Here is a 27,851-nt window from a genome sequence, read left to right on the forward strand (position 1 = left end):
CAAACTTATATTCATTTTTTTGGAATACGCAGTATGCACGTGAAACCTCTACAAATGTGCGGTTAAAAACAACCAAATTAATCCCAGGTTTTACTGAAATTTCATGTAATGAGCGACTACAACAAGTACAGTTAACTGTTTATAACAAGAAACAGTTCTCATTTCAGAACGTGACATTACTTACTTGGATTGACCAAGTAACATTGCGGGTGTCGTTGATGAAGTAGAAGACGCTTACTCTTCCGGAACAAATGGTCTTATTCTACTTGTGCTTTTTCAGGAGTCTCCCTGTAAATATTTCTTTTGTTCATGTTTTGTGGAATTTGAGTTTTAATTATGATTATGTTGCTATCTTGGTATTTTCTTAATGTTTTTTTTTTTAATGAAAGAGTCACCACGAATCTGCTTTTAGTAATGATTGTACAAAAGCAGTTGTAACACGTGCGAAACTCTTCGTTATATTTTACATTCATTTATGTATCTATGAAAAGAGTTGTTGATATAAGGGATAGTCTGACTGTTCAAGTCGTAAGTAATATGTCATCGTTCTATACTGTAGAGATAAGCGCTTACTTTTTTCATTTACATATATTCATCTTTCATCTTCATGACACATTTCAGTGTCATTTATTTTTTTCCTCGTGACTATTGCCTGTTTTTAGATTAATAGATAAATAGTCTTAAATATAGTTACAATACACTATACTGTACGAAGGATATTACTCAAGCAGACGACATAAGGTCTAGTACAAGTGTGTACAACTACGACATTACTGTGGACTTTTAAATACACATCTTCCTTAATCTCATACGGATATTGGTTGTATTTGAATATGTTAGATACCATCAAACTTTCGTTTGGTAAACATACTTATCCTTTCCATCGTGTCCCTCAATGCCTGTCATATTAGAAAATATGTAGCCTACGTCTCAATGTGAACTTTTACCTTTGACCTCATCTGGAGGCCACACCTTTTGACGTCATCAAAATATGTGCTGTGAAAACGCTCCAGTTGTGAAACAAACCTTGTCGCAGTCGATCTGGGAAGATGTTCATGAACCAGTGGAGTTATATCTCGAAATATTGTGGACTTGTATGTGAGGAGAGTAGGACTGTGTTTGACTGGTTTTTATAACACACAACTATATTATTTAATACCCGTCTATAGATATATTTCCATTCAACAACTGCTGACGTTCTTGGTCAGCTGGTCTGAAACTGTTGCATGAATATGGATGCGACTGTGCCGGAAAAAGAAACTACAAATGAAAAACGAAATTGTAAAGTATTAATTATAGGTGCCGGTATAGCAGGAATAGCTGCCGGGAACCATCTTATAGAGTCCGGGTTCAAAGACTTCAAAATAATTGAAGCCTCTGATCGAACTGGAGGGCGAATTTGGACCATAGACGTCGGTAAGTTTGATGACCTACTGAGCTTTCTATCAGCTGTCATGTTATCTCTGCGTGATTGGGCGCTTCAGATAGGTTTCAGATATATATAAAGCAGTTATAAAACTGAAAATGTTTATTAAAGTGTGTACGATAGCAGATTGTATTCATAATGTTGATCGTATGGCGTGTTTGCTTTGTGTGTGTTGTTCTTTGTCAGCGACTATGACGTTTAAATTTTGTGAATGACTGCCCCCGGTGTGAAGGTCACGCAAGGACGCAGACGTATACGTAGTACACTCTTACGTGACGAATAAGGGGCACCCAATGGCGGGTCAATATAATATACATTGAGAATCGTTTCTTTCCCTGATATAAATCTTCACGAAAAGCATTGTGTTTGTGACTAAACAAAGACATGTACTACTGCCCGTCATTGGTTATCATTTTGATGTCGTTTACTTATGATAACTCGACTTTGTGTTCATGTGCACGTGTGGCATGTTTGAAAATGAAAGTAGATAGTACAGCTTACAATTTGTATAATTCATGTCCTGGTACAGTCAGTTCGAGTTTTAACATTCAGTCCTAGGTCGCATGGTTTAAAAAGTTTGAAACTCTCAAATATGGAGAAAAAATATACAATTTATATTTTTTAACATATTGAGGATTTACAATTTGATATTCGAAACATTCCACTTGCCCCACATAAGTTGAAGAGATAGATTAAATGAACTGATCTCTGTCTGTCCTCAAGTTAGTTATTTAATCATACATTAAACAATTCCCGTATAATACATATTTATGGCCTGTCACAGGTTAAGGTAGAAAATATGGATGTACTTTGAATGTTATACCAAAACACATTTTTACTGGAGTAAACATGTGAAGAAAACCCTAAATCTACACTTTTTTGTACTTTTCCATGTTCTATTATTAGAAATCAGTTGAGCTTGCTTCATCCCAACAAACCCTCTGTTCATCAAATCTTCAGAAATATATGATTATCTGTTACATTTTCATAGTATTTTGATGCAATATGATAAATTTGTGAGAGTTTATTTATTGTATACCATGTGACAAATTGAAGTTTATGCTTTAACTGAGAAAATAACTTTTCTCCAAACTTTTGTTGATTATTCTCCAAATTTCATTTGATGCAAATTCTGATTAACAATATAGTTGAGAATTTATAGAGTCTGTATGCTTGGACTGTTTCTTCTATTCCAAGGTTAAGAGAGATGACTTGGACACTGCAACATATTGTGAGGGCTTAAAGCAGTTGCTAGAAAGAAGTAGACTGATTTTGGAAAAAAACATAAGATTTTTAACCACAAATTTCACGTTAGATCAGTGACTGGCCCAAAGCTCATGGCTGTGTATTGTATATGTATACACAAAGTAATGTTTACCTACAAGTTGGTAATACAGTATTGGAAGAAGAACTAATGTTGTCACTTTGGTGTAGGTGTTGTGTTTTTATTAAGATTTTCGTGCAAGTAATGGAAGACATCAGAACTTATCACTTTATAATTATAGCAGGATATATGTACTGATGTTTCAAGTCATGGTTCCTGTGGTATTCACTGTATGTAGTTAAACCAGACGTGGACTAAAAGAATTTGGGGAGAAACCCAGCTTTTTAACATGTTTTGAATTAAAATTTTGTTGAATAAAATGTTTATAGTTTGCTGCAAGTGTTGAAAGACATTAGTATATCACTTTGATACTGATATTTGGAATCAGGGCTTCTGTCAAATTCAACTTTCACTTCGCCAAGTCTGACCAAAGAAATTTAAAAGGAAAACTCTGAACTTTGTGGCAAAAAAGAAAGTTAAGATTTTGATTTTGATTAAGATTTTGATGCAAGTAGTGAAAGACCAGGTGCATCAGAATTGTTTATATCAAAGCAAGAGCAGCTGCAGAATAGAATAGCTGAACTCAAAAGTGTTTGTCAATAACATTTGCTTATTATCTATTTAAATCCCTACCAATAGATATATACGTACTATGGAACTGTAGTACATACAAACATCATTTGCAATCTATTACAGTTCCATTGTATGTATATATCTATAGGAGGGAATTAAGTAGATAATAAGCAAATGTTGTTGTCAAATATTTTGTGAGGTGAGCTATGCTGTTCCTAAGCTGCTTTTATTTTGATATAAAAAATCTGATGTGGCTCATACATGTATTTGAACAAAACAGTGATATACTGCAAGTTTAGATCTTTTTAGCACAATTACTAATTTCAAAGCTATGTGGCATAGTCATTGCCATGAGAACATCTAATTAATTGTTGAAGAAATCTTGAGATACAAATCAATACTACTGAACTGAGCTACAAGTTTCAGACACAGCTATACATGTTGCCCGAGTTGGTCATGCACAGGTAACTTGATTGGCCCGAATCGATAAAGTGAACCAAAGTCATAAGATTCTGGATAGGTATGAGACTCAATTTCAATTTTGGTGTATTTTGTCTTTTTAACATTGGAAAATAGTATGTTTAAGTGAAACTGTGTCGCATATGCCATCATCAATTAAGTTGGAAGCCACGATTACTTAACAGTATGCTTACAATCTTGAATGGGCCCAACATTAGCAATGAAAATAAACTAAATTACAAACACTGAAATACATACACATAGACATACATTTGTGTTTGAAGTTCAGATGTTATAATCCAGTGTTTTGGTTGTGCTTTGACAGGCACTAGTCGATGTGTATTCTACCTGTAGATGTAGAGATTTGGTCACAGACTAAGGATACGTTCATTAGGCTTGTTAGCCAAGGTTCTCTCTCACCCATCAACTGTTGATCAGCATTCCACATACATAACAAGTCTTTTCCCCATCTCTTACCAAATATTTTGGTTAGTCATAACATCTACAGAGCAAACCAAAGGTAATTGATATGTTTAAATATAAAAAAAATTCAGTAAACATAAACTGAAGCCATACAAATATAAGGGTAGCAGAAAGCATGTTCAGGGTACCCGGAAGCACCTTCATTGTGAGTTTTTAATACATCTACAAGATGTATACATGTTCTGATGTGCAGAAAGTGGTTTTGTTAAGCGTTGCCACTTTCAGGATCCCTTTGAGATGTCATTTTTGATTCCACACCAGCTATCATTAGCTTGTTATATCATTACAACTGCAATGATACACCTAAGCTGTAATACAATACATATCATAGTATGATGTGTACAATTCAATACACATGATACAAGCATGTGAGTAAATGTTCAACTTTATAATGCTTGAGTGCATAGTGTCATTTAGTAAAGTTATATACTTCAATAGTAAACTATACTCATAATATCTTTTTGTATAATTTCTGATACTTTCTGGGTATACTTGGGCAGTTGACCTTATCTTTGCTGAAGGATTGAAAATATTGCCCCAGTTATTTTTAAAGTTTGATAAAAATTAACTGAATAAAGAACTTGTAGAATATTGCAATACAGGTAAACAAAACGCATTGATTTGATATACAAGAAAGTATCATGATAGGATACAACACAGTATATCATTTCAGCCCTAGAAATCATGGTAGTAAAGGTCAATGATTGAGTGCACATTTGTTAGATGAAGAGATCTGAAGTGTGGACAAGATTCATCCACATGGGCTGAGTGTTCCATACATATGGAACAAACAGTATACATGTGTCTTACCTGAACTAGGACAAATGGTTCTTACTTGTATATACAGAGATTGGAGAATTAATGTTACTAGTGGTGGGAAAGTGAGTTAACTATCACAATTAATAATTAATGATGATGGCAATAAATTCATATTTCTCTGGGAAGCTATATAATAATTGATTACAATTTAACATTGACAAAGCTGTTGTGGTGCCACAGTGGTTTTTTTTTTCTATATACTGGCTTCCCATCATCTGAAATAATAGCAAATTCAGGTTTTTGTACACTGAAGTGGTGTACTGAATTATCTTCTTTGTGCTCCCACAATAAAATGGATGGTTAGGGAATGGAAGGCAGGGCACATAGTGTCCCATGTGTGTCCTGTCCCATCCCAATTCAGTGTTATAAGCACTTAGTAACTTCATTCTTTGACCGATTTTGGTCAAAATTTGTACATTTGAGATGGATTATGAGTATACTTTCGACATTGCTGTGTTTCAAGGTCCAAAGGTCAAGGCGAAGGTCAGCTTTGCTATGTATAGACCTTGTATTAGTGCATGTTTCATCGCATCAAGATCAAAGTGGTTGTATAATTATATAGAACACTGAGACTAATTTTTGCTTAGTGACGGGAGCATTTATGTCTTGCAGATATTTACTAGTATTTTATGACAGTTGATTCTTTTTTGCTTTCAATCAACTGATCAATCATGAATCAGGGACTGGCAAAAACTTTCAAAACCACTTGTCAGTCAGACTGTTGACCTGGTCAAAAATAGTCTTCCAAACAATGAATTCGCTAGTCTAGAAAATTTACGTCAGAAAGTTTCAAAACTGTGTGTAAAGCGTTCACACATTGTGTATTAGGTAAGAGTTCCTTTTGAACCCCCCAACCAAACTGGCTACCAATGGGTTATTATACCTGGTAAATATAATACAAGTGTCTGAAAGGGTTAATTTTAAGACCAAGCCCCAAGTTTTCTTGGTACCCCTTAAAATAAACCCTTTTAGATACTTATTATAGCCTACTAGTAGTCATTTTGGGTGGGGGGTTCAAAAGGAACTCTTTACGTGTATCATGCTTTAATTCAGTCAAGATCATATGTTGGGCAATTGTTGAATGTTTTGCTAAACGTTTTACCAACAGTAAGTACTCAACTAGACATAATTCAAATCTTGTGCAATGATCAGGCTAGTGTAAACTTGGCTGACTAGGCAATATTTCATGGCTAATCTAATTAATGGTTAATTCTAAGAACTTGCATATAGAAAAAATTGTAAGTCTGAAGGTTAATGTCTTTGTTATTTCTTTGGTTGATCAATGGTAATTTGATGAGTTTTGAAGGAACAATAACAGATGTACAGCAACACTATTTTTACAGTCCAATATAAAATTTATTTTCAATATATGTTGTGTTTTGCTTTTAAGTATGACAACTGGTGTGTTGTAGATGACGACCATAACAAAGTGGAGTTAGGTGCCAACTGGATCCATGGCATCGAGAGAAATCCCATATTTAAGATAGCTTATGACAACAATCTGTTGGAACTGCGGCATGGTGACAAAGGTCTACGTCACAAGAACATGTTTCTTACTGAGGATGGGGAGGAAATCAATGAGCGGACTGTGAACCAAATCAACCTCATGTATGGGCAACTTATTATCCAGGCCGAGGATTATTATCAGAGCAACATTCCCACTCCAGAGGAAAATGACAGTGTTGGTGCATTCTTAGAACGGGAATTTTCAGCAATGATTGAAAGGTATTCCAATGGAGACCGTCATATACGGGAAATTTTATTTGACCAAAGGAAACTGCTGGAGTGCTGTATATCTGGTTGTGACACGCTACACGAGGTGTCACTGAGTGAGTTTGGGGGTTACCAAGAACTGCCAGGAGTTCACTACTCCATTCCCAATGGCTTCAGATCAGTGTTAAACATTCTCAAGAAAAACATCCCCACAGAAAACATACTGCTCAACACCCCAGTCAAATGTGTGCACTGGAATCGCAAGCATTCCGATGACAACCAGTATGAGGTCAAAGTTGAATGCGAGAATGGAGAGGTGTTCTATGCAAATCATGTGATAGTGACTGTCTCACTGGGTGTTTTGAAAGCAGCCTGTGATCGCATGTTTGACCCACCGCTGCCACCAGACAAGCTGCAGTCCATTGACCGTGTGGGATTTGGCATTGTGGACAAGGTGATAGTTCAGTTTGATGAGCCAGTCACACCTCCAGAATTATTTCATGTTGAAATGTTATGGGATAAGACTAAAGTTGAAATTCCAGATCTCAGGCATACCTGGTATCGCAAAATTTACTCCTTAGAGGTTACTGCAGGCAATATTCTTGTTGGTAAGTATAAGTAGCACATTAATACATATGTTGTGTGAATGAACTAAAATGGAATTCTTGTCAGACTGTGTGACATTAGACTGTTACTAAGTTTGTGGTAAGTTTGGTAACGTAACTTATACGAAAGTTGCAAGATGACATTATTTAACTGGAAATTGACTAATTTTAAAAATATTTTTATTTCCTTTTTCTCTATTGAAGTAAGAAGAATTCTTCCGATGGCTTAATAGGTTTGCTGAAGAAGGATTACCGAATGAAGTGTACTGACACAAACCATATTCACCATTAAAATTATATGATGAGAAAATTGATTGAATGATAAAATTCTAACTTGAGTTTCAAGAACACATGTACCTTCATTTCCTACCGTTTGTTTGTCTGCCAAAGCTGCCATTATGGCCACCATACACCAACATTGCAACACTTACCAGAGATGTTTCAGGAAATGGATGATTACCAAATCCGTAGAAGCCAGCTAAAATCTAAATAAGTAATAATTGATTCTGTGTACCTTGGCCTACATGCTGCCATGCATCATCTCGAGCTCGAGATTTTATGCACATGCTGCTTTATCAAATACGTTAATCAGGACATTAAAAAGTCAAATCCAAAAATAACGACTTTACTGCTTCCAGGTGCTTCATGGTAGCAACTACCACTTGCATCTTAGAGCTAATCTGTACACAATATTCCTTGCAATTCTACCACCCACATGATTGAGACATATACAAGTAGCTACCAAAATTGCCTCACATGCACATTTGATCTTTTCAAATTCAATCAGGTCAGTTCCTTAGATACATCCAGGTGGAGGTTGTACATTTGGGACACCTGCAGATGGCCCTTATAAGTGATACACAGAAATCAGGCCAAGAAACTGGGTTGTGTCAGGCACCTTCATCATCATGGCTGCATGTTCTTCATCTGTAGCTACGACTGCTATGACTGTTATTAAACTATTGAAAAGGATGCATGACTTAATTCAATTTTATAGGTGCAAAGCTATACAATAATGCACACAAGGTAACTTTATATATGCCAGAAATGTAACCTGCATCTATATAGCATGTCATAAAGACAGCAGAAAACCTTAATATATTCAAGGAAATGAATATTGTTTTTCAGTCCTGATATGCGAGCCTCCTGTATCGGTCACAAGGATGTGCATGTGGCACAGATTGCCAACTCCCATGATCTGTACAATCATTTATATATATCAACCTGTTTCAAGGACAAAAGTCTCACAAGTCAGACAATCTGAACAAATGTGTACTTCAATTATTATATTTTTAACTTATAGGTAGTTAATCTCAATAAATTATACATTAATGTAAAAGAGGTCTGCAGAGTGTAGGGGTTGGTGATCACAGCAGAGTACATCATTGTGTACATTATTTTATGTCATCTTATATTCTATATATACCTTGCTTGAAACTTATTGACATCTACCAAATTTTCCAGGTTTTAAGCCACACAAGTATAGCTACAGGGCAGTTGTTAGCGATTTTTTTATTTGATCCAATCTTATTATGATGTGGTGACCACTATTGTTGATGTTTGATATACCGGTAACAGATAACAGAAGGCAGTTCATTGAGATCATGAGCTTAACATTTAATCAAGTTTACTGATGAATTTCTGCCTAAATAATCCTTTATTTTATGGATTTATTTTCAAATCATGCTCGTCATAAACTCTTTAAGATATTGAACTTGCTTTGGGCTTTCAATGATTGCAAATGCACAGGTATGGCCTGACATTACATACAGTATTACAATCTCTTCACCAGTAACTGTATTAATGAAGGATATTGCATGTTGATAAAGATCCTATAATCCCATAATATTTTTTTATTAAGCTGCATCAAAGCCAGCGACATCGTAAACATGGCTGCTGTTCTAGAATTTAACCTCTGCACTCCATGACCTAGCGATGACTTGTTATATAGTGTGGAGACATATGTTTAGAAACATGTCCTTTTCTCTCATGCCCATATATATGCACATGTGCTACCAAAAAGTTTCAGTAATATACACACATGATTTTTTGTTTTGTTTTGTTTTGTTTTTTGTCACCCCTATTGGGGCTCTCAACCTATCGATCCCAGGGTGCAATAGTCTGCTCTACACATCCACTTCGCTTTCTTGCATATATTGCTGTAAAGAAGCCATGAAAGTCAAGAATATGTCATTGCAATTTATATTAACTGGTATGATTAATTTAATCCTTGGGAATGTTATTCGATTACAATCTTCAAATATAATTTAGTATACAATTGCAATTGATTTTATGCGATTTGTTTCAGTCACAAACATCTGGTACTTGTAAAAGTTTATGATGACATGTATTGGTATGTTAGGCCTACTTTTTTTTCCCCCATTCTGCTGATTTTCTTTTTTTTTTTCATCCACATATAAGCAGCACTGTTATATAAGCTCCATGTCAGACAACCAAGGAAAAAACCTGCAGCTTATAATCTGGAAAATATCGTACATGAAAGTATAGGATCCATGTATTTATGGGGAAAATGAGTATGATATAGGCTATTTTGACATGCTAACCTAATTTCAGATCTATTATTTATTCTATAATGTACTCAACATAATCATTTATACACATATAGTTCTATTTAGTATAAGTTATGAAAGCTTACACTGATTGTCTAAGTTAATATTAGATTGTGAGGTATTGGTCAGGCATTGTCATTCCCGAGATCTGATTAGTAATATAATCCCTTCATGAGTGTACATATTCATATACATACACATGCCAGGACATAGAACAGGTATTATCTAACATTTTAGCTGTTCACGATGATGCTAACTTCTGTAGTTATAGAAATACTTTCCAGGTTTAGCTAACTATCATTTTCAGTTCTTTCTTGTACCTGTATATTTGACCACATTTGTATGTGTTGAGGGAATAAGAGTTTTATAATTTATGTCCACTTCACCTATATTTTGACATTCCTGACTTACTAGGGCAGCGTTGATTGATAATTTCCTTGATGAGAGAGGGATTTTTTTGTCTCGACAAAGGTTAAAAACACAGGAGCTAGTTGGACATTTTTCAATTACAACTGTCTTTTTGTGTGGTTGCAAGAGCAAGTGATGAACTGTTGTGGAGCAATTTAAAATGGTATAACAGTCAAAACATACGCTTAGAATATGGTGTACATATTAATGTTTTTTCATGTTTTTTTTTACACCTGTAAGGTGTAGCTATTCACTATACTGATTATGTTGTGATAGTTAAAGTTATTGTGATGGTTTTATGTCATTTTAATGTTGACATTATGTTTAAAAAAAAGTACTTTTAGGCCATTTGAAAACAAAAGTAAAAAGTCATTGGAAAATGCAATAAAACACTTCTGGTTTATGGGCCAAAAATGCTAGCTCAAGATACCTAGTTGTTTGTTGATTTCTGGTGTCTGACTTGACTTCAGGTTGTAATACGTTTTAATAGTACCTTTATTATTTGTTGGTATTTTTGTAACTGGAGTGTGAAATCAACATGGAAATAAAGTCTTCTGCTCCAAAATGTTCTGACTATCCACTTTGACCTGCTGATCATGACTTATTGCCTCAACATCACACAGATAGTATTGAATGTGGTGGTTCTGCCATACTGGGCTTCTCTGTTTCATTGCCTATGAAATAAAATACATATATAGCTAGTTTTGACTCTAGCTGTAGCTTTGTTGTCTGTCTTTCTAAATTAAAAGTGTTGATGCTACATTGTTCTATGTGATGGTATGTTTAGGAACCTAATTAGTTTTCTGTACAGAACTTCAGTGACAACTTGAGGCTGCAGAAGTATGACTGTGATAAGGAGTACAGTCCTAATTAATCAGTAGCTATTGGACAGGTATGATGAATGAGGAATCGGGTTCTGGCATGTTTTTCACAAATAAGAAATAAAGTCTATAGTATTAAACATAAAGTAATTTGTGTGGGAAGATTTCTCTTCACAGACCAATGCAAAAGTTTTAAACCAAATATATCAAGGGAGTCAATACAACTAAATTAAGTAAAGGTGACACCCATTTCTATTAAAGTTTATATCATGTTCAGGTCTTAAATACATAGATATGACTAAACACCATGAGGTGGTAACACTCGTACAAATAAACAAGGTCATGCTTGGGTATTTCTCAATAGAAATATAGGTTATTGAATGTTGATGATTAACTCTGAAAATATAGGTTATGTTTGTATTGGTTCAGTAAGAATTTGTAAGATTATCTGTTGTTGACGCAAGTGACCTCAATATTCTAGGCGTAATTTAGCATTTTATACACCCACCATGGCTTTTCTGTACAAACACTCAGTACACAGGAGTGTGTATAATATGTAAACATGTCAAGAATTTTTGTCATGATTGCTTCCTATTATTTGAAAACTCATGATTTTGGTATATTAGAATTTATGTTATCTCCAATATTTCTGAAATATCATTCTATTTGTATATGGCATAAATAACATTGGTACAGAATATTTACTGCTGTCACAAAATGAAGCAAGTTCTTGACCTCTTTAGCTTTGAAAGTAGGTTAGTAAGCTAAAGTCAATAACCCAGAAATTGCAGCAGTGCTAGTCATGTAAATTCTTTATAGCAAAAACAGTATTGGTTTCAAGATAGTGAAGTAAACATACTTGTGTAGTTTTTTACAATGTTCTAATGTTAGAACACACACGTGCTAGCAGTTATCTCCTACTGATGTAGGAGTAATCTTATAACTTACATATCACAACTACTAAGACTTAACATCTCCAAGTCATTTAATTACTTTTCGTTGCTGTAGTATGCCTAGGAGTTGTTGGAAAATCAGAGAGCCTTTCCACTTGTAATCAGAGTAAGGTTTTGTGTTAGTTTTATGAGATATGCCAGACTTATTGCATTTTAACGGCTGCATTCTTAAGATTCCATAAACTTTATACTGATGCTTTTATTTGCAGAGATTGTGATGTAAATTGGAGAGGGGGAGATTATTTGTTTTATCTATATTCCATCACTTAGAGATAATCTCTATGATAAAGTTAAGTCCATGTATCGTGCTGCAGAGATCAACTCTGTTACTGGAAATAATCTGCAGGTGAACTGTTTTGAATCTCTCAATGAGACACCAAGGGAATTCTGGATTCTGTTTGATTCAGACAGATTTACCAAATTCTGATAATACATGTACATTGTATATTGCTGATCTAAATTCTTTTTATATAAATGTTTTTCTATTTTTGTGTGAAAATGTCCTGCATGTCATTGTATATATGTCCATGTGTATGTTTATGTGTATGTCTAGTGTCTTGTCAACACTACAGCTGAATAGCTTCAAAAGCAAATGACTCAATTAATATTAACCAATGGAGCAAGCCTAAATTTCCTTATTTTATAATTTACTAATTTATAAGATGTTATCTGAAGCTTGCTCTTATTCCTGACATAAACATTTGAACTAATATTATCGTACTTTGATAGTCGAGTCATTTATACACTGCTACCAGATTCAATGACCAGGATTGACTCACAGGTAACCTTGTAGCTATTCACTTAAATTTATGGTCAGTTTGATTAACCCAGCCACATTTTACATTATCTGGTACACAAGTTCATAATCTCCGACCTTGGTCGACCTTAAGCCAGCAGGCATACACCTCGGTTTAAACTTCTCATACAATGTCTCAAATTTAAAAGTTTGAAATAAATGAAGTTAGAAATAGTAACAGAGATTAAACTTAACAGCAGGTCTGAGATCCCAAGCTTTGGTGTAAGAACATTCAATTTAGTTTTGTTTTTATTTTCTGATCAGATAATTGCAAAGAGATTCTGTGGTTATGTATGTTCAGAAATATTCTCTCATCATGTGACTTGCTGTAGAACCTTCTTTTATACTGGAAACAAGACTCTCAAAACTGTAAATGAAAAATACAGTACATAAGGCATTTTAATTCTTGTTTTTGAATTTTTGGATGATGAAAGCATGTCTGATGTAGCAAAAAAAGGATTGTGTAATTTAAGGGTTTATGTCCAAAATAGAATAAGTACCAGTTGTTTGCAGAAATTTGAAAATGTGGATTGTTTGACTTTCTTTCATAAGCTGTTCAGAAGACGAGTACTGGTGACAGACTGTCATTGCTAAGACAAAGACATCATCTCCATACTGTGGCCTAGGGCATTAGCTATATAATAGACTATGACCTCCACTTTAATACACACTATGCTGACCTGGAAACAGGTCTGTCCTGTTTGATGGATCAGGTGATGGAACTTTTTTGGTCATAAATATGTATTTAATCCTTAGTGCAGGCACAGACATCCCTTATGTATGACATCACGAAGAATTTGGAAAACCTTTTGGCTTGATGTTTCTTATAATTAATAGTGAGAATTCTTTTTTTTTTTTTTAGGTTGGCTTAGCGGAAAAGAAGCCCTATACATGGAATCTTTGACAGAAGAACAAGTGGGACAAGACATTGTTTCATTCTTAAAGAAATTCCTCAAGAAAAAAGACATTCCTCAACCCAAGAAAGTCATCAGGTAACAGCCTCAGGCCTTGGCTTTAGATAAATGCTGCACACACACACACACACACACACACACTGCCCATGTAGGTCTAAAAATAAAGGTACAAAAAATTTTAATGTGTTCCATGCAATGAGAAACATCAACAAATTCTGAGAAGAAAATAGACTATTTGCTGCTAAAAAAAGTATTCTATGCTGTCCAGGGATGGTAGTATTGACCCTTTCCCAAATAGCTGCAGTATTGAATAACTTTTATTACTCAAAGTAGTACCATATAATAGGAGAAATTCAAGAACTATTCAGAGAAACATTCAAATATGAAGACTTTTGTTATCAAATTTACATTATTGTGTTGTAAAATAAACTGTCACACTTGCATAGTGTGACAACTGATTATGACTAGCTAGAATGATATTGTCACATACATAATTTTTTTTATCATGGTGTGACTATACCAGCTTACAGCAAACTTTTTTTTGAAACTCATTAATAGGAAATTAATTTTTGAAATTTGTATGCCTTTGACCTCAAAGTAAACATTCAATCCTAAGTACTGACAGGTGTTATTCATTCACTCATCTACATGCCTGGATTTCAGAGACATGTTTCAGATTTTTGGTTGATTTAAGCAATACTTTAGGGTTTCAGTCAATGAAAATGTTTTATAAGAACTACGTCACAAATGAATTTATGTATCATTGGAAGAAAATATATCTTTTTCTCAGAAATGTTTGAATTACTTTAATTTGTTGTTCTGTTATCATAATCAGGTTTTAAGATTTCTGTATCATCATATTTCACTACAGTATTTTTATAATCAAGCAATATGAAACATGTGAAGCTGACCCCAGTGTTTGACCTAGAACAGATTAGTGTTGATATCTTGAACTCAGATCTATGATATGTTATAAGGGGGATTGATATATAATGCTGAATGATTAGAGAAGACCCTTACTAGAGGCCTCAAAGTTCAAGTAGGACATTCCTATGAGCTGGCCCTGTATTTACTCATACTGCATCAAGCTATGAAAAGTTGAAAGAGTAGTTTGGGTTGGATTTTCCCAACTATCTAACTGGCACAGTTACACAGGATAATGGTGAATAATAAAGTGATTCAAACCACTAGCTTCCTGTGTCTGGCCACATTTACAGGAAGAAAGGGTAGGTATAGCATTAGGGTTCATGCCCACACATGGTTTTCAATAGAACTGTAATACAGATTATGAGTGAGGGGAGGGAGTAAGACCCAGGTGTCTGGTAACAATTTACACTCAGCGTGGTCCTTCTACAGAATTGTCCTTATAGGCTTGTCTTTAATGGGTTTATATAAAGGAAAAACACTGTGAAAAACATCAAAACAGTTTACAGTAATGGTTATTTTTTTAAAGAGCTTAGAAATAAAGGTAATTTTTTATCTAGGCTTTGAAACATTTGAAAGGGGATGACCTTATCTATGGTCTGAACATGACGGTGACCTGTTATTAAGGAGTGAGTATGACAATCCAGTGAAACGCCACTCCTTTTATAGGTACAGGTGGGTGGTAGATGGTATCCAGGTTATCGATAGAGAAATGTTTACCCTGGCTTTAGGTCATTTTGATCAGACTTAAGTGTGACTTTAACATTGTGTAAATACCAACAAACATTGAACCAATAAAGGATTCTTGGTTCATGTACGTATAGCAAGAAATAGTTTGCTTTTACATCTTGATTTAGATAACTGATGTTGATTAATGTTTAAAGTAAATGTTATATTGATAACTTATAATAGCAGTTGTAATTCTTAAGGTGAAGATTAACAGAAAAAAATTTTCGTAACAGATCTTAAGGCCACCAAACTTGTCAGTTAGGATACAATTTACTTGTCAAACTAGAGGTCATCCAGTGAATTCTCTGTCTTAATGTAAGATGTCTGATACTTGCGAAGGTAACTGTTTTATATACGTCATATATAAGTATTACGTGCTGGGGATTAGTGTAGGCGTGGAAACTTTCACAACAGCAGGCGGACAATTGTCATACTGTATTAGATATTTATGTCTAACTTTGTTCAATAATTAGAATTTTTGAACGGGTCATCATTTTGTTGGGCTCATGTTTGCAGTTCCCTTTTACAGTCACCACAAAACCATCTAGACAGGGAGCATAATACTATTTTAGAGTGTTTCAGTCACTGAAAATGAAAGCAACAATATAGTGTTCTCCAGTGGGATGGCAGTACCACAATCAGGAAGTAGGAAACACTACATACTCTCAAAGGACTGTAATCACAGTTTTTATACACCAGACAAGACAGTCTGCTAATGTACTTTATTCTAGGGAGGGGGAGAAAAAGGGAAGTTTGACATTTTATAAGGATGGGAGAAACCTGAAGTGTTGAACAACAGTAACACATATGTTTTTCTGCAACCATTCACCTACTAAACCACATGGTGTTTACAGTTTTAATTTCCACTGGGGTCAACCAAGTGTGGACTGTTTCCTAGCTGTGTCACTTAATTTATCAATGAAAGCTGAAACGTTGTTATCATTGTACATGGAGTGTCAGAGGTGTTTACTGTTATTCTCACACTGCTAAGTCACATCTTCAGGTTTTCAAAATATTGGGATCCCTCACCCTCACCACTGATAGGCCTTTGTTATAAGTGTCGAGTACTGGTGAAACATCTACCTGGTATTTCAGAATGTTCAGTGAGGCATGAAAGGGTCAATATGAGATACATATATAATTGTGTAGTTATAAGAGCATAGAATATTTTCAAGTATCCCAATCAGATCATGGCAAGATGACGCAGGTTGTGCAACTTTGTATCACCACATGGATTGTTTACGTCAATAGATAAATCCGCTAAAAAAATATGATTTTGTTTACTATACTGTCACTAACAACAATATCCAAGTATGGGAGAGAGACTGTACCACAACACAGTATGTATACCTGGATATACACACAACACAACTGTGCATGTAGGCAATGCTGCCAGTCACCACAACATATATAGAGACTGCATGGCTGGCTGGCAGGCGGCTGAAGACCTAAATACATTATAATGATGTATTCAGCTCCCAGGCCTAGAGTATCTGAAAAGGAGAAATGTGTGCCACTCAGTCTAGCTTTTGGTAATGTCTGCAGTCAACAGCCTGGGTCACTTTTGAAAAATTTGAATCTCTCCCAGCCTGTTTGAATATTATGGTAGCCATGCTGGCCATGTCCTGTCACCTGTGGGTCAGTGGTCAAGTGTGTGTATCTATAAATAGCTTCAGAATCCTAGTTTCTGACTGAGTTTGGGTTGTTGACTAGGAAAGTGTAATGCATGTTGTGTTATTGATTGGGTGGCCTAGATGAGACCTATAAACAAATAAACACTAAGTAAGTCACTAGGTACAGGTATGGGACAATGAGTGGGAGACTTAGTCATAATGAATTACCCAATGATATATTTCACTAACCTCACCATTCTATGATGTTGGGTTATTGGGTACAGGAGTCATCTCCAGCATTTTTTATAATCGTATGTACTCTGCCAAGGCTTGAAAATCTGTGGATAGACCCTTTTTAATTTAGTAGATAGAAATGAGAGTGTAATATAGAGGTGATGAGTCCTGTCCCAGCTGTACTGTTTCTGGGATGATGGGTTAACTTGATAGGAAAGTTCTAACATTCCTGTATCATAAGGGTAAAGTTAAAAATAGCTGCTCTCCAGGCCATAAGTAAATACAGACTGATGTTCAGTGCTACTGTAAGCATATTTTACTTGAAAACAAGTTTCCTATTGTCTTGCCTTGGTCCCTGTAAAGTGTGTTGTCCAAGACCTCCCACCACTTGTTGTCAGTAGTGTAAAAGGTTCATGCAGGTTAAGTGGTTTACTTTCCTTGTCAAATCCATCATCTCAAAAAATGACTTACTAGCACTCTCATAGCTATCAGATCTTGATGTTTTCCCAGGCCTTTTTTCTGGTCAGAGATTACAGGTACATGTACTATCAAATGTTATGAAACAAAAAACTGCATGTGAAATGTTAGCATGTTTGCAGTGATAGTCACTTGATGAGAAAACTCCAGAACACCTTAGACAGCTGCTCCACCTGTTTACACACTAACAGTTGTATCATACAGATATATGTCTGTGTATATCATATGTAGCTTCTGTTAAAGACACTTTCAGTGAGACATTCCACAGACATAATATAAGAAGTTTGATACTTGTATTATGGGATGGAAGCCACAATGTGATATTGGGTTCAATATCAAAGGCCATACCTCCTTTGTGTAGACATTTATTATTCATTGAGCACTTACTGTTCTATAATAGGGCAAGAGTTGAGCCTGTACAGCAGAGTGGATACACTGGAAAGGAGGAGAGTTGAACTTGTATTTTGAAATGTTTAGCATGTATGGTGACTATCGGTTTGTGATAGGGTGACGACAGTTGAACTATCTGTGCCTGTTACACCTGGAGGGCATTTTCCTCCTAGACAGTAGAACGAAACATTTCGTGTAAAGTGATCATGTATTTAGATAAAGATAATATTACAGTAAATAAAATTGGTACATTTATAGCTGTAGGCTCTCACTGTACATTTGGTGTTTAGTGGTACAAAGCTGTAGGCTCTCACTGTACATTTGGTGTTTAGTGGTACAAAGCTGTAGACTCTCACTGTACATTTGGTGTTTAGTGGTACAAAGCTGTAGACTCTCACTGTACATTTGGTGTTTAGTGGTACAAAGCTGTAGACTCTCACTGTACATTGGATGATTAGTGGTACAAAGCTGTAGACTCTCACTGTACATTTGGTGTTTAGTGGTACAAAGCTGTAGACTCTCACTGTACATTGGATGATTAGTGGTACAAAGCTGTAGACTCTCACTGTACATTGGATGATTAGTGGTACAAAGCTGTAGACTCTCACTGTACATTTGGTGTTTAGTGGTACAAAGCTGTAGACTCTCACTGTACATTTGGTGTTTAGTGGTACAAAGCTGTAGACTCTCACTGTACATTTGGTGTTTATGGAGGCTCTCACTGTACATTGGATGATTAGTGGTACAAAGCTGTAGACTCTTACATTTGGTGTTTAGTGGTACAAAGCTGTAGACTCTCACTGTACATTTGGTGTTTAGTGGTACAAAGCTGTAGACTCTCACTGTACATTTGGTGTTTAGTGGTACAAAGCTGTAGACTCTCACTGTACATTGGATGATTAGTGGTACAAAGCTGTAGACTCTCACTGTACATTTGGTGTTTAGTGGTACAAAGCTGTAGACTCTCACTGTACATTTGGTGTTTAGTGGTACAAAGCTGTAGACTCTCACTTTACATCGGATGATTAGTGGTACAAAGCTGTAGACTCTCACTGTACATTGGATGTTTAGTGGTACAAAGCTGTAGGCTCTCACTGTACACTGGCGATGGGTGTTTAACTCTTTTCTCTCTAGCTAGCTTCTGGAGTTTATCCTAGATTTCCACTGAAAATATACCAAAATGCAATAGAACTAGAAAGCTGCAAAAAAAAATCAAGTCTACTACAACTATGTACAGGGATAAATACAGATAAATATAGATGTACAAACATTTGCATCGACTAGTAAAAGCAGGTTATTAAGAAATGTGTACATTGTTGATATACATTGGAAACATTCTAGTTCAGTGACATAAGTTCAGGGGGAACAGGTATGTAGACCTAATAAGTCATTGATGCAGAACAGTCTGGTTTTCAATTGGTTGTGATTTGGATGATGTAATACACTAGAACACCTGACAATGTTGTCTAACTGTCAATCATTACCATGGGCTATTTTCATAAATTCAAACCTTGACAATGAAGAGCTTTATGATAAAGAAAACACCAGTGGAATGGACACTTTGTGCAAAGGCTCTTTCTGCCTACCATATTTATTCAACGATAAGCCCATGTCTGAGAATGAAAAGCCCATCACTATTCATTGCTGTGAGGTAGAATTACAAACAAATGATATTCCATTGTACTGCAGTAAGCCCACCCTCTAAGTAAGAATTTTTGTGTTTGCTAGCCCTAGGGCATACTGGAGTATGATAACAAGTACTTGATAGTATTCAATGTTCAGTAATGTGAACTCCCCTGCTAGCTACTTCTGCTACTGATCGACCATCTGCTGATCCAAGCTATATTTACAGTTATATAATTAGGGGACATCTTTTTGACCTTGAAGCATTCACTCTGTGTAATTTAGTTGCCAAGAGAAATGTGTGTCATGAGTATATACCTTTGTTTATACATGTCTTAATTCTCACATAGGCCTACCTTTCATAACCATTCTTGCCATATTTTCACACAAAGGGTCTACCTTTCATGTTTATGTATGTCATAATTCTCGCCTAGGCCTATGTTTGTCTATACATATCTTAATTTTCCTATAGGCCTTTTGATATTGCTAAATGGTTGTGATTTTCTGATAACGTTTGATGCTGTTGAGACTTCTCATCTTGTCAGGTGTAGAATTCCCACCCAAAAGTTATTGTATATTGTACTTCATAAAGTTAATGAACATATGAACTGGAATCCTTCGTCTTGATTTTAAGAGAAATTTCCACTGCCATGGCATACAACAGTAAATAATGGGTATATTACTACCTTTACTACCAGTATAGATCTATTATTTGAAATATTTCAAAACATTCAGAAAAGATAGATAAAGAGCCCCAAAAAGATGGCAGTAATCCAGAAAAAGGGACTGGAATACCAGGTCATCAAAGAGGGACAAAAGAATCCAGTCCCGAAAAAGGGGGCAAAAGATTCTTAGTCCCAAAGAGAGGGCGAGAGAACAAACATCCTGATTGTTATTGATCAGTAGTGTAGCACAAATCTGTATGTTTGGAAAAATAGTAATTGCTTCTCTGGTTATAGTTAGATGAGATGTAGTAAACCTCCCAAAGATTTCAACCTTCTGAAGTGCCATGACGAAGTTAGGTTTGAGAAACTGCTTTTATCAGAACAAGTATGTATGAATGTAAATGTCAGACATATAGTCAATTGTTGCTTTTGTTCTTTTCTAAATAGATATGCTGCAAGTCTTCAATTATATTGTTGGATCTGACAGTAAAGGTGTCACTGATAATGGACTTGTTTTATATAGCCAGACAACGATAGCAGGTTGAACCTGTAGAGTTCATACCTGGCCAGCACTCTAGCTGTACAGCTATGTATGTAGCCAGCTTACAACTTTCCCATGCACAGAGCATTGAGAAGATAAAACATTTTGATTTACATATTGCCATCAGCTATATATCATCACTGGGGTCAATAACTCAGTTGACAGAGCGCAGTAAGATACATATATGGTCCTATAAAAATCCAATATATGGGGTGTTGCACTTAGGACTTCCATGTTGAAGATCTATTGATTTAAAGGAAGCAGATTTAAAGTAGAGAGTTTTTGTTTTAATGAGGTATGACAGATTTATTGAAGATCAGCTTCATTCTGGGAGAGCTGCAAAATTGAAAAATGGTTAATGGCACTTAAAACACTCGCAGCAATATAGAGAAATTGTCTAGTAATTTATTGAGATTTGTGTTGATGAAATGAGGATATGCAACATAGCAGGGTTTGATGATGGTCAGCAAGTATGGAAGGATTTGAAGTAAAACTAGTTTATTGTTTGGTTTGATCCATGGTCAGTATAAAGTGTACAGTCACACGAGAATAGTTTGATGTAATGCTGGTAATGTTTTGTTTGGTTTATAGCAAGTATGGTTGGATGTACAACCAATAAATACGGTATGACTGAAGGCAGGCGTGACTGAATGTATATAATTTGTGACACTGTTTTTGCGGGGTCAAATTTACTAAGATTTCAAGAATCTTTTCTCAACACCCAGATACAGTAGGATCAAATGCTCTTTAATGATGGAAGCATCATAGCTGTTTTACAAAAATTTGATGACCCCAGGGTCTCACATTTCCCCGTTGGGAGCAGGTAAAGTTTACTTTAATTCATATAGGAAAAATAGATTTTTGAGTATAATTTGTTTAATTATCATTGGAAATATTTTAAACTTGCTTAGAATTATAAGCAAAAGATGACAGCTTGACAGTATGCCCATATTGATGCTGGTTGATACAAAGGGGTTGAAAGGGGTCCCTATACCCAGATATGGTAGTATCAAATGCTCTTCATGGATGGAAGTGCCTTAAGGTGCTGACTCTCACTTTTCTTCCTGAAGAGGAGGTTAACTTTACTGTAATTTTTATAGAAAAATTGCGTTTTTGAGCATAGCTTTGTTTATCTCCCACTGGAAATAACGTTGTAAGATTTATTAGTATAGGATGGCAGTTTTGATGGTATGCATATATTGACACTGGCTTATTATTATCAATGTTACAATTTCTTTTTCATGACACCCTACTTGAAAGCTGCTTTTCCTTTAACATTTATATTCAATATTGCTTATCTGAGGTGACTATCTAAGACACTAGGCCTCTTGTTAAAAACACAACACAAATTGCAGTGATGAAGAATACTTCTATCCATATCTATCATGTGATTGAGTGTTATTAATTTAAAGTACTAATGCAGTTTTTTTGTGTGTTATATTGGTGTGGCTCATTGGAGTGAAAAATATCTTCAAACTTGTTTCATAAATAGCATATATGAAATGGGAATTGATGGGAGATCCTGTACATAAGAATTTTTCTGAAATATCAAAATTTATGGTCCAGTTATATGAAAACAAATCAACAGTCCAGTTGTCTCTGAAGATTATTGTACATTGTATTAACTTGAGCAGGAGAGCTGTGTACTGAAACTTTCTAATTCTGTTTTAGGACCAGGTGGGGAAATAACCGTCACACCAGGGGGTCCTACAGCTTCATCCAAGTGGGAGCCAGTATGAGTGACACTGAGGTCCTTGCCGAGCCTGTATATGGATCCGCATCAGACAAGGTAAGCCTTAAGTACAGGTATCTTAGATTTGTTATAAAGATGAGCCTTTTTGCTTGATCAGGCATCTAAGCTTATTTTTGTGCTTGCGATAATAGTTTCTTAGCAATTTTTAAATCAGAAAAGTTTGAATTTCTGCATCATTCACATCACAATTCTTATACCAAAGCTGAAAAATTGTCTTTTCATACAAATTGAAAAAGGTTATGAACCTTTAACAAATGTAACATGGACATGTGATATTTTATATTTTGTCACTGAGGTTTGACTTTGTTACAGCCACAATTGCTGTTTGCTGGGGAAGCAACACACTCTGAATACTACTCCACTACACATGGCGCCCTCGAAACTGGGAAGAGGGAGGCAGCACGTATCCTGGAGATGTACAACATGTGAGATACTTCATATCCAGTCAATGTTACCAGGGATCAGGGGACCTGTTAAATTTTCTTTTAGCCAAGAATGTACTGGAATGGAACATTTTAATGCAAGGAATCTTTGATGACAGATATTGACTTCCATTCTGTGTACTCTGTCCAGTTTCTCATGATTGATATTTGCAAAGAAGATTGGGGAGTTACATTCATTCTTTGTGTCGTTGGAAATTGAGGATCATGTGATTTATGAAGATATTGCAAACCTGTGCAACTATTTCATGAAAAATGACAATCATTCTGTCATTTTTTTTCTGTTCAACTGACAAATGCCAGGCTGACCATCAGTTTGTGATGGGAACATAACTTTGTGCGTATGGAGATATTTGTATGACGCTAAGATATATGCGACATGTATATTTGAATTGAAAGTGCTATCCTGACTGAGAGGACAGTTTTTGTAGAACTACTTCAATGTGTTTCGTGCAAAATTGTCTTTTTTCCAAGAGGAGATGAGACCCATGGATTACATTTTGTACGGTAACAGCAGATGTGTGGTTCAGACTTTTGTCACACATAAAGTAGGGTGCTTGGTTACACATGTGTTCAGCTCAAAGTTGGAAAGGAAGAACTGCCTGTATATATATATATATATATATATATATTCATGTATACCATAAGTGGATAGTGTTGTATAATCACCTATTGATCAGGAGACGGTAGTTGAGAAATTATATCCGTGATTGTGTGATTGATATCTACATCAAAGTGAATGAAGACAATAAAAGTTTGGATGTGTTAATTCCTTGTGTATGCCCTATTGTTGGTGAATATGTTGTAATGGATGAGTATAGATTTATGCAGGACCTTCAGTCTACCTGTAGGTCTTGTACTGTGGTGCTGAACCACACAATAATGTGTGTAAGGATTCCTTGTATAGACCAATGTCTGCATAAGTAAATACATTCAGGAACTGGAGGCTAGCACTACTGCACCTGAAAAAAATGTCCACCCATTGGAAGTGAGTTTGAATCAGCTATGTCAAGTTTGACTGAAATGTGATACTTGTCATTATAATAATCGGTCCTAATGTGTTGCTGTTTTAATTGTTTAATTATGGCTTTATTAGCAATGCAGGCCAAACTTGTCTTATTTACAAAATCTAGTCTTGGAGTTGGACAATGTATGGTCACTGTTAAAAATCATTATTGTATGTATCGATAGTTTGGTAGTTTTGGTCCTTTCCAGATCTTCAGTTGTCAGGAGTGAAAGAGGACTTTTATATCAGATGTGTGGTCATCACTGTGTGATGTTTTATATACTTCCATTTCATTACTGCTCTCTTCATTCATATGTCTTAGTAACAAAATTTAAAATTTGAAATATTGAGGGAAAATGGTTATGCTACACTTATCACAGCTTTATGTAAAATTGTAAATTAGTTTAAATCAAATGACATCAGAAAAAAAACTGACTAATAGGTTGCCATGGTGATGAGCATCCACTTAGCGTTTAAACGGAGTAGTTTTATGGATACAGATTTTTTTTTGCTTAAGTTCTCAGCAATGTAGACAAAACATTTACATACCTTGATCATAACAGTGAGTGTTCAATAATAAGGATTGCAGATTTTATTTATTTCAGTATTTTGCTATTTGAATTTGTATGTAGTGCATATATATTGATATTCTGAACTACAGTGGAAAGACAACAGTATTTAGGTATTTGTTTGATCAGTGGACGACTCATTAGGACAGGAATGTGAACTATACATTCATGTATTTCCACAGCTGTTTTTACCTCAGATCATATTGGATATTTGTCCATTGATACTATACATGGTGACACAGACAAGGAGTAGGATAATTGCTTGATATGTCAATTATTTAAGTATTAATCAGGTTTATGTGTAAATTTCTTGTCCCTTTATCTCCTGCTCTATACATTATTCTTGCCAGGTTTATATTTGCACAACATGCCTTTCTTTAGCATTGCATTCTACATAATCTATGGGTTTATACAAAAATTTTATCAGGCATCAGCTTCATATTTTCCACTTGAAATGAAGCGGAAATGTTGTCAGTGCAGTTACAAACCAATCAGTAATAAGTTTGTGAACTGTAAACTACATTATGCTACCCCAACATGTCACCAAACTATGTCTGTGGTATCAAGCTGATGTTAGATTTCATCACCTTGTGCCCCTGTCTCCACTCTTAAATCCACTCCCTTCTCACTTCGTCAGTGAGCTATGTCTGTGGTATCAAGCTGATGTTAGATTTCATCACCTTGTGCCCCTGTCTCCACTCTTAAATCCACTCCCTTCTCACTTCGTCAGTGAGCTATGTCTGTGGTATCAAGCTGATGTTAGATTCCACCACCTTGTGCCCCTGTCTCCACTCTTAAATCCACTCCCTTCACACTTAGTTAGTGAGCTGTGTCAGTGGTATCAAGCTGATGTTAGATTCCATCACCTTGTGCCCCTGTCTCCACTCTTAAATCCACTCCCTTCTCACTTCGTCAGTGAGCTGTGCCAGTGGTATCAAGCTGATGTTCGATTCCATCACCTTGTGCCCCTGTCCCCACTCTCTTAAATCCACTCCCTTCTCACTTCGTCAGTGAGCTGTCTGTGGCATCAAGCTGATGTTAGATTTCATCACCTTGTGCCCCTGTCTCCACTCTTAAATCCACTCCCTTCTCACTTCGTCAGTGAGCTATGTCTGTGGTATCAAGCTGATGTTAGATTCCACCACCTTGTGCCCCTGTCTCCACTCTTAAATCCACTCCCTTCACACTTAGTTAGTGAGCTGTGTCAGTGGTATCAAGCTGATGTTAGATTCCATCACCTTGTGCCCCTGTCTCCACTCTTAAATCCACTCCCTTCACACTTAGTTAGTGAGCTGTGTCAGTGGTATCAAGCTGATGTTAGATTCCATCACCTTGTGCCCCTGTCTCCACTCTTAAATCCACTCCCTTCTCACTTCGTCAGTGAGCTGTGTCTGTGGTATCAAGATTTCATTGACTTGTGTTTCTCTCCCCACTTTTAAGTCCACTCCCTCCGAACTTTGTCAGTGAGCAGATGCTGTGGTAAAAAGCTGATATTAAACTCATCACCTTGTGCCCTTGTCTCTACTTTTAAGTCTGATCCCTTCTCACTTTATCAGTGAGCCATGTCTGTGGTATGGAGCTGATGTTTGATTCCGTCACCTTGTGCCCCTGTCCCCACTCTCTTAAATCCACTCCCTCCCCACTTTCTCCATGGCATGCTCCAATTTCTGTCATTGAAAGATTTTATTTCAGCTTGTCTCTTGATCATTCTGATGTAAATATGATTTTAACAATGTTTAATTTTTTTAAAGACTCTTGTCTTCGTCAATACACCAAATTCTAAACAAAAAATGATTTAAATTGTTGTGTTGGATAAGAAATGGAATATTGGTACAAAGTGAGAAAGTTATTTGAAAATCAAGTATACAATCATTTGAGAGTATACTATTGTTCATATACATGTACTACTGAAAGTAAGTCTCATGATATTTAACATGATATAAGAATGTTTATCTAGGTATTGTTGGAAGTCATGTGAGGAAGAGCATTTTTTCCTAATTTTACTCTCACCTCAACCAAATCTGAATAGACTGACATTCTCTAATTGGTAAAATTTTATTATTGTTCTGTCAATATCTTTATTGTCACAGAGGGTGGTCAATTATTGTGACCTACCATATTCAATGCAAGTAAAATTATGAATATTCAATATTTAAACACAATTGTGTTGATTGATATCCGATTTCTTTCATGAAATTGGAGTTGGAACAACATTCGGAAACCGTCCAATGATATCCTAGCTTCAGTGTACATATATTTCTGACTTGTGTGTAGAATTTTTAGACCAGATTGTTCTAGACTTAGCGCAACAGTATATGTATTGAAGTTCTCAGGACTTACAAAAGTTACACAAGTTATGATCCAAATTGTTTCAACAGCAGTCATGAAAATGAATATTTCTCACATCTATATTCAAAGGCAATGTTAATCATGCGGCCAAAATATAGTTAGACCTGTGAACAATAATGCAGTTGTATAAAAGTGACTTTTAATTTGCTCAAACTAAGAACTAGTTGTGCTTGTGACTGCATTTTACCAGTTATGGATCTTTGCATTATCCTTATTTATATCCTATTTTTGTTACATTTTACTTTTTATGTATATTTTAGCAGAATTTAGAACAAGCCGTTTTAGTTGCATTCGAAACATAGGGATGAAATCGTTTCAAAGCCATGACATTGTTACACATGATTGTTGAGGAAGTGCCCTATACATCTACATGTTTGTTGAGAGTCAGTCATAGGACAGTTCATTACCAGTCCTCATTTCTGCTTCATAATTCACTCATATGAACACTGTACAGTGGTAATCCTCCTCTGGTAAGGCTGCTGAAAGTAATGGCTTTTTTCTCTCCTTTGTTTTTACAACACAGTGTTATGTCAAATCATTCCTTTAAGTTATGGCATATCCAGCAATAGAGCTAAACAGGGGAGGCTACGTTACCTACGATCCTGTACAGTGTGTGACGACAACAGGATGGTGACCAACAACTAAATATGAATAAAATGTTTGAAAACAGAAAA

At 35.6% G+C, this 27,851-nt stretch overlaps 1 protein-coding gene across 1 annotated transcript; it reads left to right on the forward strand.

Moving 5' to 3' along the window:
• Positions 1-1,009: 1,009 nt before the first annotated feature.
• On the forward strand, positions 1,010-27,851 carry LOC132556173 (spermine oxidase-like). The gene is made up of 5 exons (XM_060220562.1): positions 1,010-1,416; positions 6,497-7,405; positions 13,813-13,942; positions 22,732-22,849; positions 23,126-27,851. Exons 1-5 carry the CDS (start codon positions 1,227-1,229, stop codon positions 23,240-23,242), a joined length of 1,464 nt encoding a protein of 487 aa, XP_060076545.1. The 5' UTR covers positions 1,010-1,226; the 3' UTR covers positions 23,243-27,851.

The sequence above is a fragment of the Ylistrum balloti genome, unplaced genomic scaffold (assembly GCF_031769215.1).
Source record: "Ylistrum balloti isolate Yb309-2 unplaced genomic scaffold, AGI_CSIRO_Ybal_v1 Utg370554, whole genome shotgun sequence".
Lineage (NCBI taxonomy): Eukaryota > Metazoa > Mollusca > Bivalvia > Pectinida > Pectinidae > Ylistrum > Ylistrum balloti.

What these genes read in the sequence shown, in the direction of transcription:
- LOC132556173 (XM_060220562.1), top strand. Translation starts at nt 1,227, where the DNA reads ATGAATATGGATGCGACTGTGCCGGAAAAAGAAACTACAAATGAAAAA. An exon ending in AATTTGGACCATAGACGTCG is followed by an intron (nt 1,417 to 6,496) that starts GTAAGTTTGATG and finishes GGTGTGTTGTAG; the next exon opens with ATGACGACCATAACAAAGTG. An exon ending in CAACCCAAGAAAGTCATCAG is followed by an intron (nt 13,943 to 22,731) that starts GTAACAGCCTCA and finishes ATTCTGTTTTAG; the next exon opens with GACCAGGTGGGGAAATAACC.